General features: G+C 47.3%; 1 protein-coding gene across 5 annotated transcripts in view; it reads right to left on the reverse strand.

Annotated features, from left to right (window-relative positions):
* ARHGAP32 (Rho GTPase activating protein 32) overlaps positions 1 to 12,515 on the reverse strand; it is a 244,107-nt gene that overhangs the window by 75,722 nt on the left and 155,870 nt on the right. For all 5 annotated transcript variants that reach the window (XM_064732156.1, XM_064732155.1, XM_064732154.1 and 2 more), the window contains 3 exons: positions 4,808 to 4,945; positions 1,926 to 2,018; positions 370 to 492 (listed from right to left, as the gene is read on the reverse strand). In XM_064732156.1, the coding sequence (XP_064588226.1) occupies positions 370 to 492; positions 1,926 to 2,018; positions 4,808 to 4,945 (354 nt within the window). The remainder of the gene's footprint in view (positions 1 to 369; positions 493 to 1,925; positions 2,019 to 4,807; positions 4,946 to 12,515) is intronic.

The following is a 12,515-nucleotide window of genomic DNA, read 5'->3' on the forward strand; positions in this document are numbered from 1 at the left end:
AAGCTCTTAAAAATGGTTATGGACAGAGACTTGCTCAGAGAGTGTGTGCAACCTGGGCAAGGAGAAATGAAACACACAGGGACAATGATCCTGAACAGAAAACATGTGGGCTCTACTCAGGGACAGCCCAGAGGAGCTGGCAGGAGCTGGTTAATCACAAGATACTAATGCCAAGTAAAGCTGTATTTTAAAGATGACTGAACATCTGCCCATATCCAACTCGTTGCAGATCGAATATTTAACTCAATCTTCCAAGCTTCACTTCACAAAACATTGTGGAAGTGTCTGGACATATTCCTGATGGGCACACAGACAAACAGATTACGCTGATTTGGAGCTGACAACAAGGAAAGCAAGCGCTTTATTTACCTCAAAGGACAGTTCATCTGCTGCTTGAGCAATGTATCTCTTAATGACATGGGCAGCAGCAATAGCAGGGACGTTAATGGATGATTCCTCATGGACCAGCAGGTGATTCCCCTTGTTATCAATCTGAAACAAAGAGCACAGGGGACTGTGAGGCAGCTGAGGACAAGTGAGGAAGCATTTTAGTGGTGCAAAGGCTTCAAGCTGATTGAGAGAGACAGCCCAGCCCTGGGCCCCAGGGGAGAGGGCACAGCACAGCCAGAGCAGCTCCCTGGGCTCCAGAGGGTCGGCTGTGCCCACCCAGAGGAGAGAAACACTGCCTTGCTGCAGCTCTGTGTGCAAACAGTAACACACACTGAGGGGCTGCAGCTCCCTTTCACACCAAAGCATGCTGGTTCTCCATGGCAATACAGACGTGCTACAAAAATCCTCTATGAGGTGGAATTAATGCTCAAGGTACTGAGGCAAGGAGAAAATGCTGTCAATCCAAAAACTAGCGTTGCTTTCAATTTTCTCCCACCCTTTTATTTATTTTTTTAAAGAAAACATGCACTCCCCCTTGCAATCATCAGCATACTTCCAAAACTCTCAGGTTTCTGTGTAAAATTATGTAGGATTCTCAGTGAGTCACAAAGGTTACTCTGCATTGGGTTTGCTGTGATCTCCAGCAATGGAGATGCTACATCCTATTTCTCCCTACAGCTTCCTCCCTCCCTTTGCTGCTTTCCAAGATTTTTCTCATCCTAAAGGATTTCAGGGTGAGAAGGATATCAGTGGGGAAAATTGCAGGAAAACACAATCCTTATCAGATCCATTGAAAAAGGAGCTGCAAGTCTATTAATAGCTGTTTCTATTCCTGGTGCGCAGCAGTGGAAAGCCACACGTCTGCAGGCAGCCTGAGCAAGGACAGCTGGACACTCCCCAGCCTGCCCTGCCCTCATCCCCACCAAGGGCTATTGTTTAAAGGCTACAGGACCATGAAAGCTGAAAGCAGAGCTGCAGCTGCAGTTACAACACACAAACTGTGCACTGCAGGCACAAGGCTGCCTCTGTCTGCAGGGGAGCCAACAGGAGCACGGAATATTTACAGGGTTTGGAGCTGCCACAGGGAAAAATGATTCAGAAAACCAAGAGAGCAGGGAAACACCATAACAGAGACAGCTGAGTTTTAGAAATGTGCCACAGTTGCAGCATTGCCTTGGTAAAAAGGAGAGCAGGAATAAGTGAGCTTTGAAACAAATGAGCCTTCTGCAACCCATCACTGGGAGATCCAGCCCTGAACCCAGCATTCCCAGGCAGCCCTGGGACTGCCACCTCCTCTGTTGGTGAATATCAGCAGGACAATCCATTTCTGAGAGACAAAACCCAGGTTACAAGGGAAAAAACTCTATACTCTTAATAGTGGTTCTGATCCTGTGTGTCCCACACCTTCTACGTGCTGGTAATAGGGGAATAAAAAACTTTCAGGATAGAATTTCAGCAGGTCTGGAAAGAGCAGATGTGTGCCTGCTGTGTTTCCAAGGTCAGGAAACGAGGAACACCCCAGGGTTGTGCTGTACCTCCATCCACGTGAGGGCAGGGCCACAGTTGATCTTGTTGCCTGCGATGTTGGAGAGCCGAGCCAGGTAAGCCATCAGCATCTGGGTGACCAGCTGGGACACAAACACACACACAGTGGTTCTGTCAGTGCACCTGCCTTTGGAAAGCCTTCTGCAGGCTTAGACAGGACCAGAAATCCCCCACAGCCACAGGAAAGGGTTACAGAGACATGTTCCCTTCTGCACATAAATGCATTTCTGTCGTTCCAAGGACAGCAAGCTACACACAGGGTTATGATGGTTACACCAAAGACAGGATAAAGAAGCAGCTCTGTGGGAAAGTAATAACGTTATTATTATCATTTTGTAACACGAATTTTTGTAATTCATGCAGATTTTCATAACTTCCCTTGTCAAGATACCTGAAATTTAAAGCTTTGCCCTCATCGTGGACACACACACACAAACAGCTCGTGACTTAGGGTCATCAAACACCCCTGAGTGCCACCAGTGAACATCCTCAGTGTCACCAGAACACCCCTGAGTGCCACCAGTGGACACCCCTGAGTGCCACTTCCACACGCCTGCAGAGCCCAAAGAATGCAGCACCTCAGAGTGACCCCCTGGCCAAAGAGTAACATTTCAAGCAGTAGAAGAGGGGTTTAAAAATACACTTTGCCATGTCCCTTCTGTAACAGTAAACTGGTTTTTATTACAGAGAAGCCACTGAGGTCCTTGCAGAGTCTCCCAGTGACAGTGGTATAAAGCAGCATTGTAGCCCAGAATCTGTAGGACTGTTTAAAACATTGTTCTCCTCAAACATCTGTTCCAACGTGGCCAATTGAAAATAAAAAATATATGATGAGACACCCCACAGCTGCAGAGCTGTACAGCATCTTCACATCCTCTGTGCTTGCAGACAGAACGCAGATTTTCAGGCTCTTGCTCTAAAGTCCAGTTAAATTGGTGGTACAAGTAAGGATGCAAGAGACAGGAATGCCTAAAATATAATTAAAAGTAAACCAGGAATTCATTGTCCTGAATATTGCTGCTTCTGCTGAATTTAAACTTTAAATCCTCCTCAGAAATACCCTGTGTGAAACCAAAGCAAGTGTTATATCAGTCTCTCTACTGAGTGATGGGGCTGCATGGTCAGTTCCTTAAATTCCATGGCAAACACCCTATAAATCCAGGAGGTACTAATTTCAGTGTCCACATCCTCCAAAACAATGCAGCCATGATTCACCTGCTGCTTTCCAAGAGATTTTTCTTGGAGAATAAATCTTTCAGTTATCAGCAGTGAGAAGCTGAGGTAATTTCATCTCATCATTCTCTGGGTGAAGACAGCAAGCCAAGAAATGAGAAATATTTCTTTGAGGAAAAAAAAAACCTCATTGAGGAAAAAGAGCTTTTCAAAGACCATTTAAATAACACACTAATGCAACTGCTCTTAAAAAACACTTCAGGAATACTCAGTTTAAAATGGAAGCCTAGCACTCCAAATGGGATTCTGCTTGCAGTGCAGCAGCCTCAGACAGCATGATTCCCTGGGAGTGCTGAATTGTTAACACTGAGCCAGAAAATACCCACAACACTGACAAAGTCTGCAAAGACAAAACCAAATTCACATCTAAGGGAACACAGGACAGCAGCTTTCCTGACACTCAATTACCATTCCAGATTCAGGAGCTTCAATAATTTGTCTGAACTTGCAGGACATTTCCCTTTAGATCACTGAAATTAGGGGTGGAAAACATTTGACTTTATTCGTGGTAGCCAATTTTCAAATGTAGCCCAGGCTGCATCAAAACTACTCTCTACTAGAAATAAGTATACTGATTACTAGTATATTACTAGTATTACTAGTATTAGAATATAATACTAGTGTATAATACTAGAATATACACACAATATGATGTTGCAGTGTGTTGCAATTTCCTCTTTTAGACTTCCCAGTCCCTTCCCAGGTATGGCAATACCTCTCTCCCTTCCCCCTCACCCCCTTGCCAGTGAGTTCTGTCAGTCAGTTTTAACATTCCAGCAAGGCCTCGTGTGGTTGGTCAGGTTCAAAGGATGCCCCCAGGCCTGGGGATCATTGGCCTGTCTGGGTGTCCCTCGTCCCCTGAGACCCTGCCCCTCCCACCTGCTTGGTGCTCACCTGTCCCTTCCCTCCCCCTGTCCCTGTCCCTAAATTCAGCCAGGGCCATGTGCTCAGCATTCTGTTGGAGCTGTTAGCAAGATTCAGATGTCTGTGACCATGGAATAAACTCTGGATTAAACCCTCCACCAGAATCCATCTCCTTTTCCTCTTCACCCTCGCCTGAAGCCCTTCCACCTGAGGTAAACTGAGTTTCTACAAGCCTGGGTTTTTTCAGTGCCCAGCTGCAACATGGTCTTTTTAAAGACCATTTAAATAACACACTAATGCAACTGCTCTTAAAAAACACTTCAGGAATACTCAGTTTAAAATGGAAGTCTAGCAGTCCAAATGGGATTCTTGCAGTGCAGCAGCCAGCCAAAGGTGTCTCTGAGGTGAAACACCACAGCTGCCGCCCTTGGCCCAGCAGCAAGGGCCAGACAAGTTCAGGCACAATCTACCTGGTAATATTGGGATCTTATTCCAATAATACTCTGTGAGAATACTCTGTGTACCAGAAATACATGGAATTGCTGAGGCTGGAAAAGACCTCTAAGTCCACCAACTACACCATGTCCCCACGTGCCACATCCAGACACTTCTGAACACTTCAAGGGACACTGACTCCACCACTGCCCTGGGCAGCCCCCTCCAATGCCTAACAGCCCGTTCCACGATGGAATTGTCCCTGATACCCAACAAACCTCCCCCAGAGGTCCCTCCTTGCCCGAGCCCCACGGCTGGGGGTGCCCTGGGTGCCCCTTACCTCGGGGCTGTCCTTCAGGGCATCGGAGCGGGGCAGCTCTGCCAGCTGCGAGAAGCGGCGGTCGTAGATGCACAGGTGGAGGTGTTTGTCCAGCACCCGGAAATCCTCATAGCTCCTCTTCACAATCCAGCTCCTGCCCTGCACACACAAACACAGCCAGTCCGTCACAGAGGGGCACGAGAGGGAAACCTGAGCACAAACAGCACTTTCTCCTTGAAACATCTGAAAGTGATCAAAGTGCCCTAGCAATATGCTCGTGGTTTACTTTGCAGGTAACATTCTCATGTTCTAATTTGCAGGTAACATTCTCATGTTTTAATTTGCCAGTAACATTTTCATGGTTTAATTTTCAGGTAACATTTTCCTGGTCTAATTTGCAGCAGCCATTCATGCTCAAACCAGCCATTAGTGGTCCTGTTTTTAATTATTTAACCATGGGTTTGGATGTGGCCCAGCAGCATGAGACCCATCCAGAGCTTTAACTTCCACCTGTTTTACAAGGATTTTGTAGCATTTTCCTACACAAGGTGTCCTTGCACAAATGTAAATCACCAAGTGGTTGTATAAACAGCATGAAATTAGATTCCAAGCAGATAGAATCATATAAACCCAGAGATCTGAAGGCAGGATTGAAGCTTGCAAAATTTCTGCCAGGTGCCCCAGGCAAACCTTCAGCTGAATTAAGAAAACAATCCATGATGAACAATTCTAGCTGCAGATTTATTCCTGAGTGCATATCATTTCCCCAATTAAAATATAGACAAGATACAGACTGCTCCAGGGGACAAGGAAGGGACTGTGGCAGCACAGAACAGTTTCCTTTGTGAAGCTTTTAATATCTAATGATGACTTTTAAATGCTCCATGGCCTATTATGGTCAATAAAAAATGTTGTAATAACGCAGCAGTTTACAGGCCAAAGCACTTTATGAAGAGTCATTAATCACAGAATCCCAGAGTGGTTTGGGATAGAAGGGAACTCAAAGCCCATCCAGTGCCACCCCTGCCATGGGCAGGGACACCTTCCCCTGTCCCAGTTTGCTCCAAGCCCTGTCCAGGCTGGCCTTGGACACTGCCAGGGACGTGGAGGGAATGAAGGGATGGGATTGCTCTGGGTTACACGGGCACTCAGAGGCAGTGCAGGGACTGGAAGTGACACAGGGATGCCTGAAAGTGGAGCAGAAAGCAGGGGATGCATGGGGTAACACAAAGGGGACAGAGCTGTAAATGCTGACCTGCTGTGCCTGGCTGGCAGGGCTCTGCCAGGTGCCCTCTCCCCTGGGATACAAAAGGCATGGCCTACTCTGAATTCCCAGGCACAATTCCCCTACGCTGATTTCTTTATCAGCAAAGTTCTAGGCATCAGTTTTACATTAATATCCAAAGCCTGTGAGGCAACTGCAGATATAAACCCTCCAATCCAGCTACATCCTGTCCCAATGATTTAAGACAATTCCACACTGTGACTGTGTCCATAGACACTGCTTTCAGTTCATGAGAAATCACCATATTTCACAATCCTACAAAGAGGCACCTACCCAGGATAAATTATTTGGGATTTCCACATTATGTCATTTCACTTCTGTCTATAGGAGAAAAACAAAACCAGGAGTGCAAGGCTAATTCTGTTCAGGGAGCTGTCAGCCTTCCCCATTTCTCCATCTTTTGCAATTAAGGGATTCTTGCTCTCTCACTGAGCTGCCAGTGTGACCTTCAATGTTCAGTCACCAACGTAGGGAACAGCAGCCTGAGAAATCCCTGTGATCCTGGATCTGCCTCTGCCACACACCGGGCATTTCATCCCCAAACAACAAAATGATCTGTCAAACGTTCCTGAACCTGTCACTGATTCCATTCTATTTCATTTTAAAGGCTGGCCTGGAGCTTTGCAGCCTGGCTGCCACGAATAAGGGCAGGAAGAGTTAAAAGCAGCCGGGAGGCAGAGCTGGGTCAGCCCTGCTGTGCCAGGGTGTGCAGGATCCCACAGCACCCCGGCCACAGGGCTGACAGCAGCAGGAGAAGCTGATGGATGAGCAGGGACAGCTTACCCCACAGCAGCAGAGTCTCTGGCCCCACGGGAGGCTCCTGGAGCAGGGCAGGCAGCAGAGCCGGAGCGCGGGCAGGAACCGGGATCTGGGCTCCTGCACCTCCAAACTGCAGCTCGCAGCTGCTAAGCAACCAGCAGAGCTCTCCTGAGCTCTCCCATCCCTGAGGTATCCCTGAGCCATCCCTGAGCTCTCCTTGAGCTCTCCCATCCCTGAGCCATCCCTGAGCCATCCCTGAGGTATCCCTGAGCTCTCCCTGAGCACTCTCATTCCTGAGCCACCCCTGAGCTCTCCCTGAGCCATTCCTGAGCTGTCCCATCCCTGAGCTGTCCCTGCCAGCAGCCCAGGCTCCAGGAGAGGGATGCTGTGGGTGCCTGGAGGCCAGAACCTCATCCCCATTCCCAGGTCACTCAGCCCAGGATCGTGGACATCATCAGGCTCTTGTGCAAAAGGATTACAGTCTACTTCATGGAATCATGGAATATCCTGAGTTGGACCCACAAGGATCATCACTCCACCCCTGTCCCTGCCCAGACCCCCAGCAATCCCACCCTGTCCATCCCTGGCAGTGCTGCCCAAACCCTCCTGGAGCTCTGGCAGCCTCGGGGCTGTGCCCATTCCCTGGGCAGCCTGGGCAGTGCCAGCGTATAGTAGGAGTCCCAGTAAAATATATGTATTGCATAAGTGGCCTTGCCCCAATCCTAGTTGCTCTAAATGGGCTGCAGCTGTGATGTCCCTAACTGGGTGGCAGCTGTGGCCAAAGATAACTGGGATAAAAGGGGGTGGGCTGGCTGGTCAGGGAGAGCCTTGGAGGAGCCCTGGTGTAGAAGCAGGAGCAACACTGCTGTGAAGAGCTGCTTGTGAGAAAACCACCCAGAAGGTATGGGACTCTAGAAATATGGTAACAACACCAGCACCCTCTGGGGAAGAATCTTTCTCTAAATTCAACTTAAACCTCCCCTGGCACAACTCCAGCTGTTCCTCAGGTCCTGTCACTTGTCTCAGAAGAGCTCAGCAGCTGCCCCTCCTCCCACGCTGCCCATTCCTGTCTCACTCACAGCCATGCACAGGCTGTGCTGGCACAGAGCAGCACCTCAGGAGCAATAACACACATTTCCACCCAGCAGAATGTTATTCCAACACCCTAAAGGGGAATATTTGCCAATATTCTACAACTTTAAGCCTGGCATAACTAATTTCTAGAAGCTCCCATGCTTTAGGCTGCACTTTAAATTGTATTAAGCCAAGTTTTTTGCAGATTTGGAGCCTGAGTGATGAATTTTTAAGCCGCATTTATATGGGATGCAATTAACTTTACAGGAAGGAATGACTGCAGCAATCGAGGAAGGAACTGGACAGTATTTAATGCTTCCCCTTAGATCTCTAGCACAGGAAAGCACAGGATGGATTCTCCCAGCCAGACTCCCAGAGAGCCAAAGCAGCAGCCTCATCCCAGATCCAAAGTACCACAAAGGTTTCCATTATAACTAGAAACCACAGAATATACCAATATAAAAACTGTACACCTTGCTCCCCTTTCCTGCAAATTCTCAAGCACCAGAAAGGTTTGGCAAAAGGATTCTTTTTAAATTTAGAGCTAACAAAATATTAGATACACAAGTAAGTGCCTGTTAAGTTGGTCTTGTGTTGTTAACTGTATTTTATATCAAAGCTTATCATTTCTGGGGCTTCAGGCACTCAACATCCATATGGCAAAAATGTCCTCTTCATGTTTTTAATGATTTCCATAAACTGTTGCTCAAATAAATTTTTGATCAATGAAATTTCTTATTTTCTAATTCAATAATTCCTTTTCATTTCCATAATTATTGTCCTGATTTACAGAAGCACAAGCTTAAATCCCATTCACTTCAGTGGGACACAAGAGGTGAAGTTAAGCACGAAGTGATTTCCCAGATTCAGACCTTCAACTACAAACCTGGCTGTGACAAAATTCTTTAAAATAAAAAAAATCAAATATCAAGTGAAGATTTCAATAATGCCATTATATAGTTTCAGGATCTTTAAAAAGAAAAATTGACCAGTGACTTAAAAACAAGTTCCTTTTGAAAAAAAATCAAAGTATTTTTTGATATTGCTTTTTACAGAAACATTCTCAATGAAAAGCATCATGAAGAACCTGGAATTTCTCTCAGAATGGAAAATCTGGTCTCATCCCTGGTCTTTTCACATCCTGATCTGCTCTCCCTCGCTCTGCTGGGTAGGATGAGCTGCTGCTGAGATTTCAGCCTCTGCACAGAGCTGCTGATCTTTTCCTGATTATCAAAGCAAGGAGAAATGTCATGCTAAAGAAATGACTGGAGACTACTGAACTGATTTAATTTCCAGTGAGGCAGAGATCTGAAGCCTCCCTCAGTGGCACCAGCACTGCAAGATCACAGATCAGAGACGCTGCAGGCTTCCCTTGGCACGGGAGGAGATGGGGAGGGCCAGGGACCCAGGGCCCAGCTCCACAGGGAACACTCAGCTCTGCTGAACAAATGGCCTGCGGAGGACAATGAGCAGCCACAGCCTGGAGCAGTTTCCTACTCCCTTAAGCTCAGCTCAGTCCTGTGGCACTCGAGCAGCAGTGTCACTCCCACTGCCATTCCTCCCATCCTGATTCCTGCAGCTCAGTGATGGCTTCATGACCAACAGACAGACGTTATCCACTGCAAATCTGAGAGGAAGCAATTTTAAACCATTCCCTGCAGTTTCATTCCCCCAGCCAAAGCCCACTTTGCTCCATCATCCCTTAAACTCTTCAATTATCATTACAAGAATAATGCTCTTTTTCCAACTCTTCAATTATCAGTACAAGAATCATGCATGCTCTTTTCTAACTGGGGCTCCCCTAAGTCCGGGTCAGTTCCATAGTGGAATATTTGTATGTGAGTTTAACTGTTCCCACTCAGCATCTGGCAGGAAACTCTTCCTGCTGTGCCCTGAGCAACACCCAGGGCACCCAGCCTTGCCAGAGAGCTCCAGCTGCTGCCAGGATTTGTGGCACCATCCATTCACAAAGCTTACACACTAGAATCTTGTACTAAAGATTCACAGATCTTCTTGCTACGTAAGAAAAACTCCTGTTTGCAGCTGGATCTGTCTCCATGCCAGCAGGCAGGATGCCACCCTGTCCATCAATCCTCTCCAAGCCAGCCTGGCTGCACTGAGCTCCAGCACACACAGCCCTCCTGTCCCTCAGTCTGACTGGCTTTGCTCTACAGCACTTAGGATTTATTTATTTTAAGACAGGGATAGACCTTTCTCTTCTGGTTCAAATGCTGATTTCCTCAGAGAGAACACATGGATGCTCTCCTGAACCTTGCAGCCCACATGGAGAGCAAGAGCAGAAAATGAGATGAAAGTATAAGGCAAAAGTCACTTCAGTTTGACCCCTCAGTAAGAAAACACCAGAGATTAAATGGCTGGAAAAGCAGCAGCATGCAGCAGGGCAGGTTAACTCTGCCATGGGTGACTCTTACAGCTGTCTGGGGCTCGGGCTCTGTATGTTATTACAGCCTGACCCTTCAGCCCTTTCCTGTTTCAAGTCACAGCAGAAAATGGTTTAGAGATTTAGTCAAAACAGAAAGCAGGATGGATAAAATCCATCCCAGGGAGTTCACCCAGGAAGTGTTTGTAGCTGGTGCCTTAGGTCGCTTTATCTACACTTACATTTGTTTACCAAAGTGATTCCATGACTTCTGGTGTGTTATTCTAACTTGAAGGAAACTATAAATCTTTAAAACTTAAAGGGAGTTTGCACTGAGGCAACATAAAAGCACTTTATTTCTGAATGAAACACGAAAACTTCAGCACTCCACCTGGAATCACAGCTCATGGACACGAGGGAGGAACAAGCACAAGACGGAGGGAAAATACAAATGGACGGAGCACAAGGAAGAGGAGAAAATCTGGTATATTTATGTGGTGAACCCTTATTAGTCTTATTCCACAGCATAAATTAATCTCTCAGCATTAATTATCAGTTTATTATCAATTAATTGCAGTCATTGGGAAAAAAAAATTAATGGAAACCATTGTAGCTTTTCATGAGACTGCCTTGTGCTGCTGGATTCCAGTTACAGACAGGAGCCCCCAGAGCACACGTGGGGACACAGGGCTGGGTCTGAGGGACAGCAATGTCACCCTGCTTGGGTGCCACTCCTCAGGGGTGTGTGGTTCTCTGGGGCAGAAGGGGACACAGCCATGAGCCCCAGTGGTTCCGGTGTCCCTCAGAGGAACAGCTTTGCCCATAGATAAATGCCTGGCTCAGGCTTTGGGGATGTACAGGTGCTTTTGTACAGGTACAGAGGAGTAAGAGCCCAGCAAGACAACCCAACACAGACAGAGTGCCTGAAACCCTAAGAGCCATTTTTCCTCCCAAAACCAGCCCATTTCTGAATGGCAGCCTGACAGACCTTGAACTCGACCCAGGATTTACAGCCCTTGACATGTGAGTGGCATTCCTGCTCTCCTGCCATGCTGTAATTTAAACACTTCCATATCCATCATCTCTTCAGCAAAATTCCACCATGGAGCAGTGGGTCAGGGGTGAGAGGAGGGTGGGCACAGCATTGGGGGCTGCTTTTCTGCACTTCAGAAAATGACAGTCGTGACATGAGAGCTTGGAGCCACAAACAAAACCCTTCAGAGCCACAGAGCAGAGCTCAGGGAGCTGAAATTCCACCATCCTCCGTGTAGCAGAGCAGTGAGGGGGTGCATGTACAGCTACAAATGAGTGTATGGACCTTGCTGGCACTAAACACAACTCCCTCCTCACCCCACAGCCCCAATGTGCCACGAACTGCTCTGCACTCAACCACAGGGGAGAGTTCCATCAAACCAGCAGCCACCACTGGCCTTTGGAGCAAAACACACAAAAAACCTTTAAAATTACTTGCCTGAGGTTGTTAAAACAAAAGAAAATTACAGAATGCCAGGATGGCTTGGGTTGGGAGGGACCTTAAAGCCCATCCAGTGCCACCCCTGCCATGGCAGGGACACCTCCCCTGTCCCAGGTGCTCCCAGCCCTGTCCAGCCTGGCCTTGGACGTTCCAGGGATCCAGGGGCAGCCCCAGCTGCTCTGGGCACCCTGTGCCAGGGCCTGCCCACCCTCACAGGGAAGAATTCCTGCCAATATCCCATCCAGCCCTGCCCTCTGGCAGTGGGAAGCCATTCCTTTGCCTTCCTATTTTCAAAACTTCCTGAATTCCTTGCTTGAGGTCACCTACAGCATCAGCAGCTTTGGCACACAGAGATCTTAATTTTCTTAAATCTCATTTCTCAGGCAGGCCATGGCAGCAAACAGCTGGCTTGTATATGTTTGCATGTATGTATGTATGTATGTATGTATATATATAAATGAGATCAGAGAACAGAACCATGTTCTTGTAAACACAAACTGCCAGCGAAAAAGGAGTTTTTTTGTAGGTGCAAACCCAAAAAATTATTTGAACACCCCACATGACCCCGTCAGGCCTGCTATGCCACAGGTCAGACATCCATGATATCACTTACAAACAGCAGGCACTGAGGAGCACAGAAATAACAAAAGCCTGCTGTATCTGTCACTGCTCCCTTCCAGCCCCATTCATCCTGACACCCCAGAACGAAGCAACACTACCAGTGCTTGGAAAATATCACTAACAGGGTAAGAAATGC

The sequence above is a fragment of the Zonotrichia leucophrys genome, chromosome 24, assembly GCF_028769735.1.
Source record: "Zonotrichia leucophrys gambelii isolate GWCS_2022_RI chromosome 24, RI_Zleu_2.0, whole genome shotgun sequence".
Taxonomy (NCBI): Eukaryota; Metazoa; Chordata; class Aves; order Passeriformes; family Passerellidae; genus Zonotrichia; species Zonotrichia leucophrys.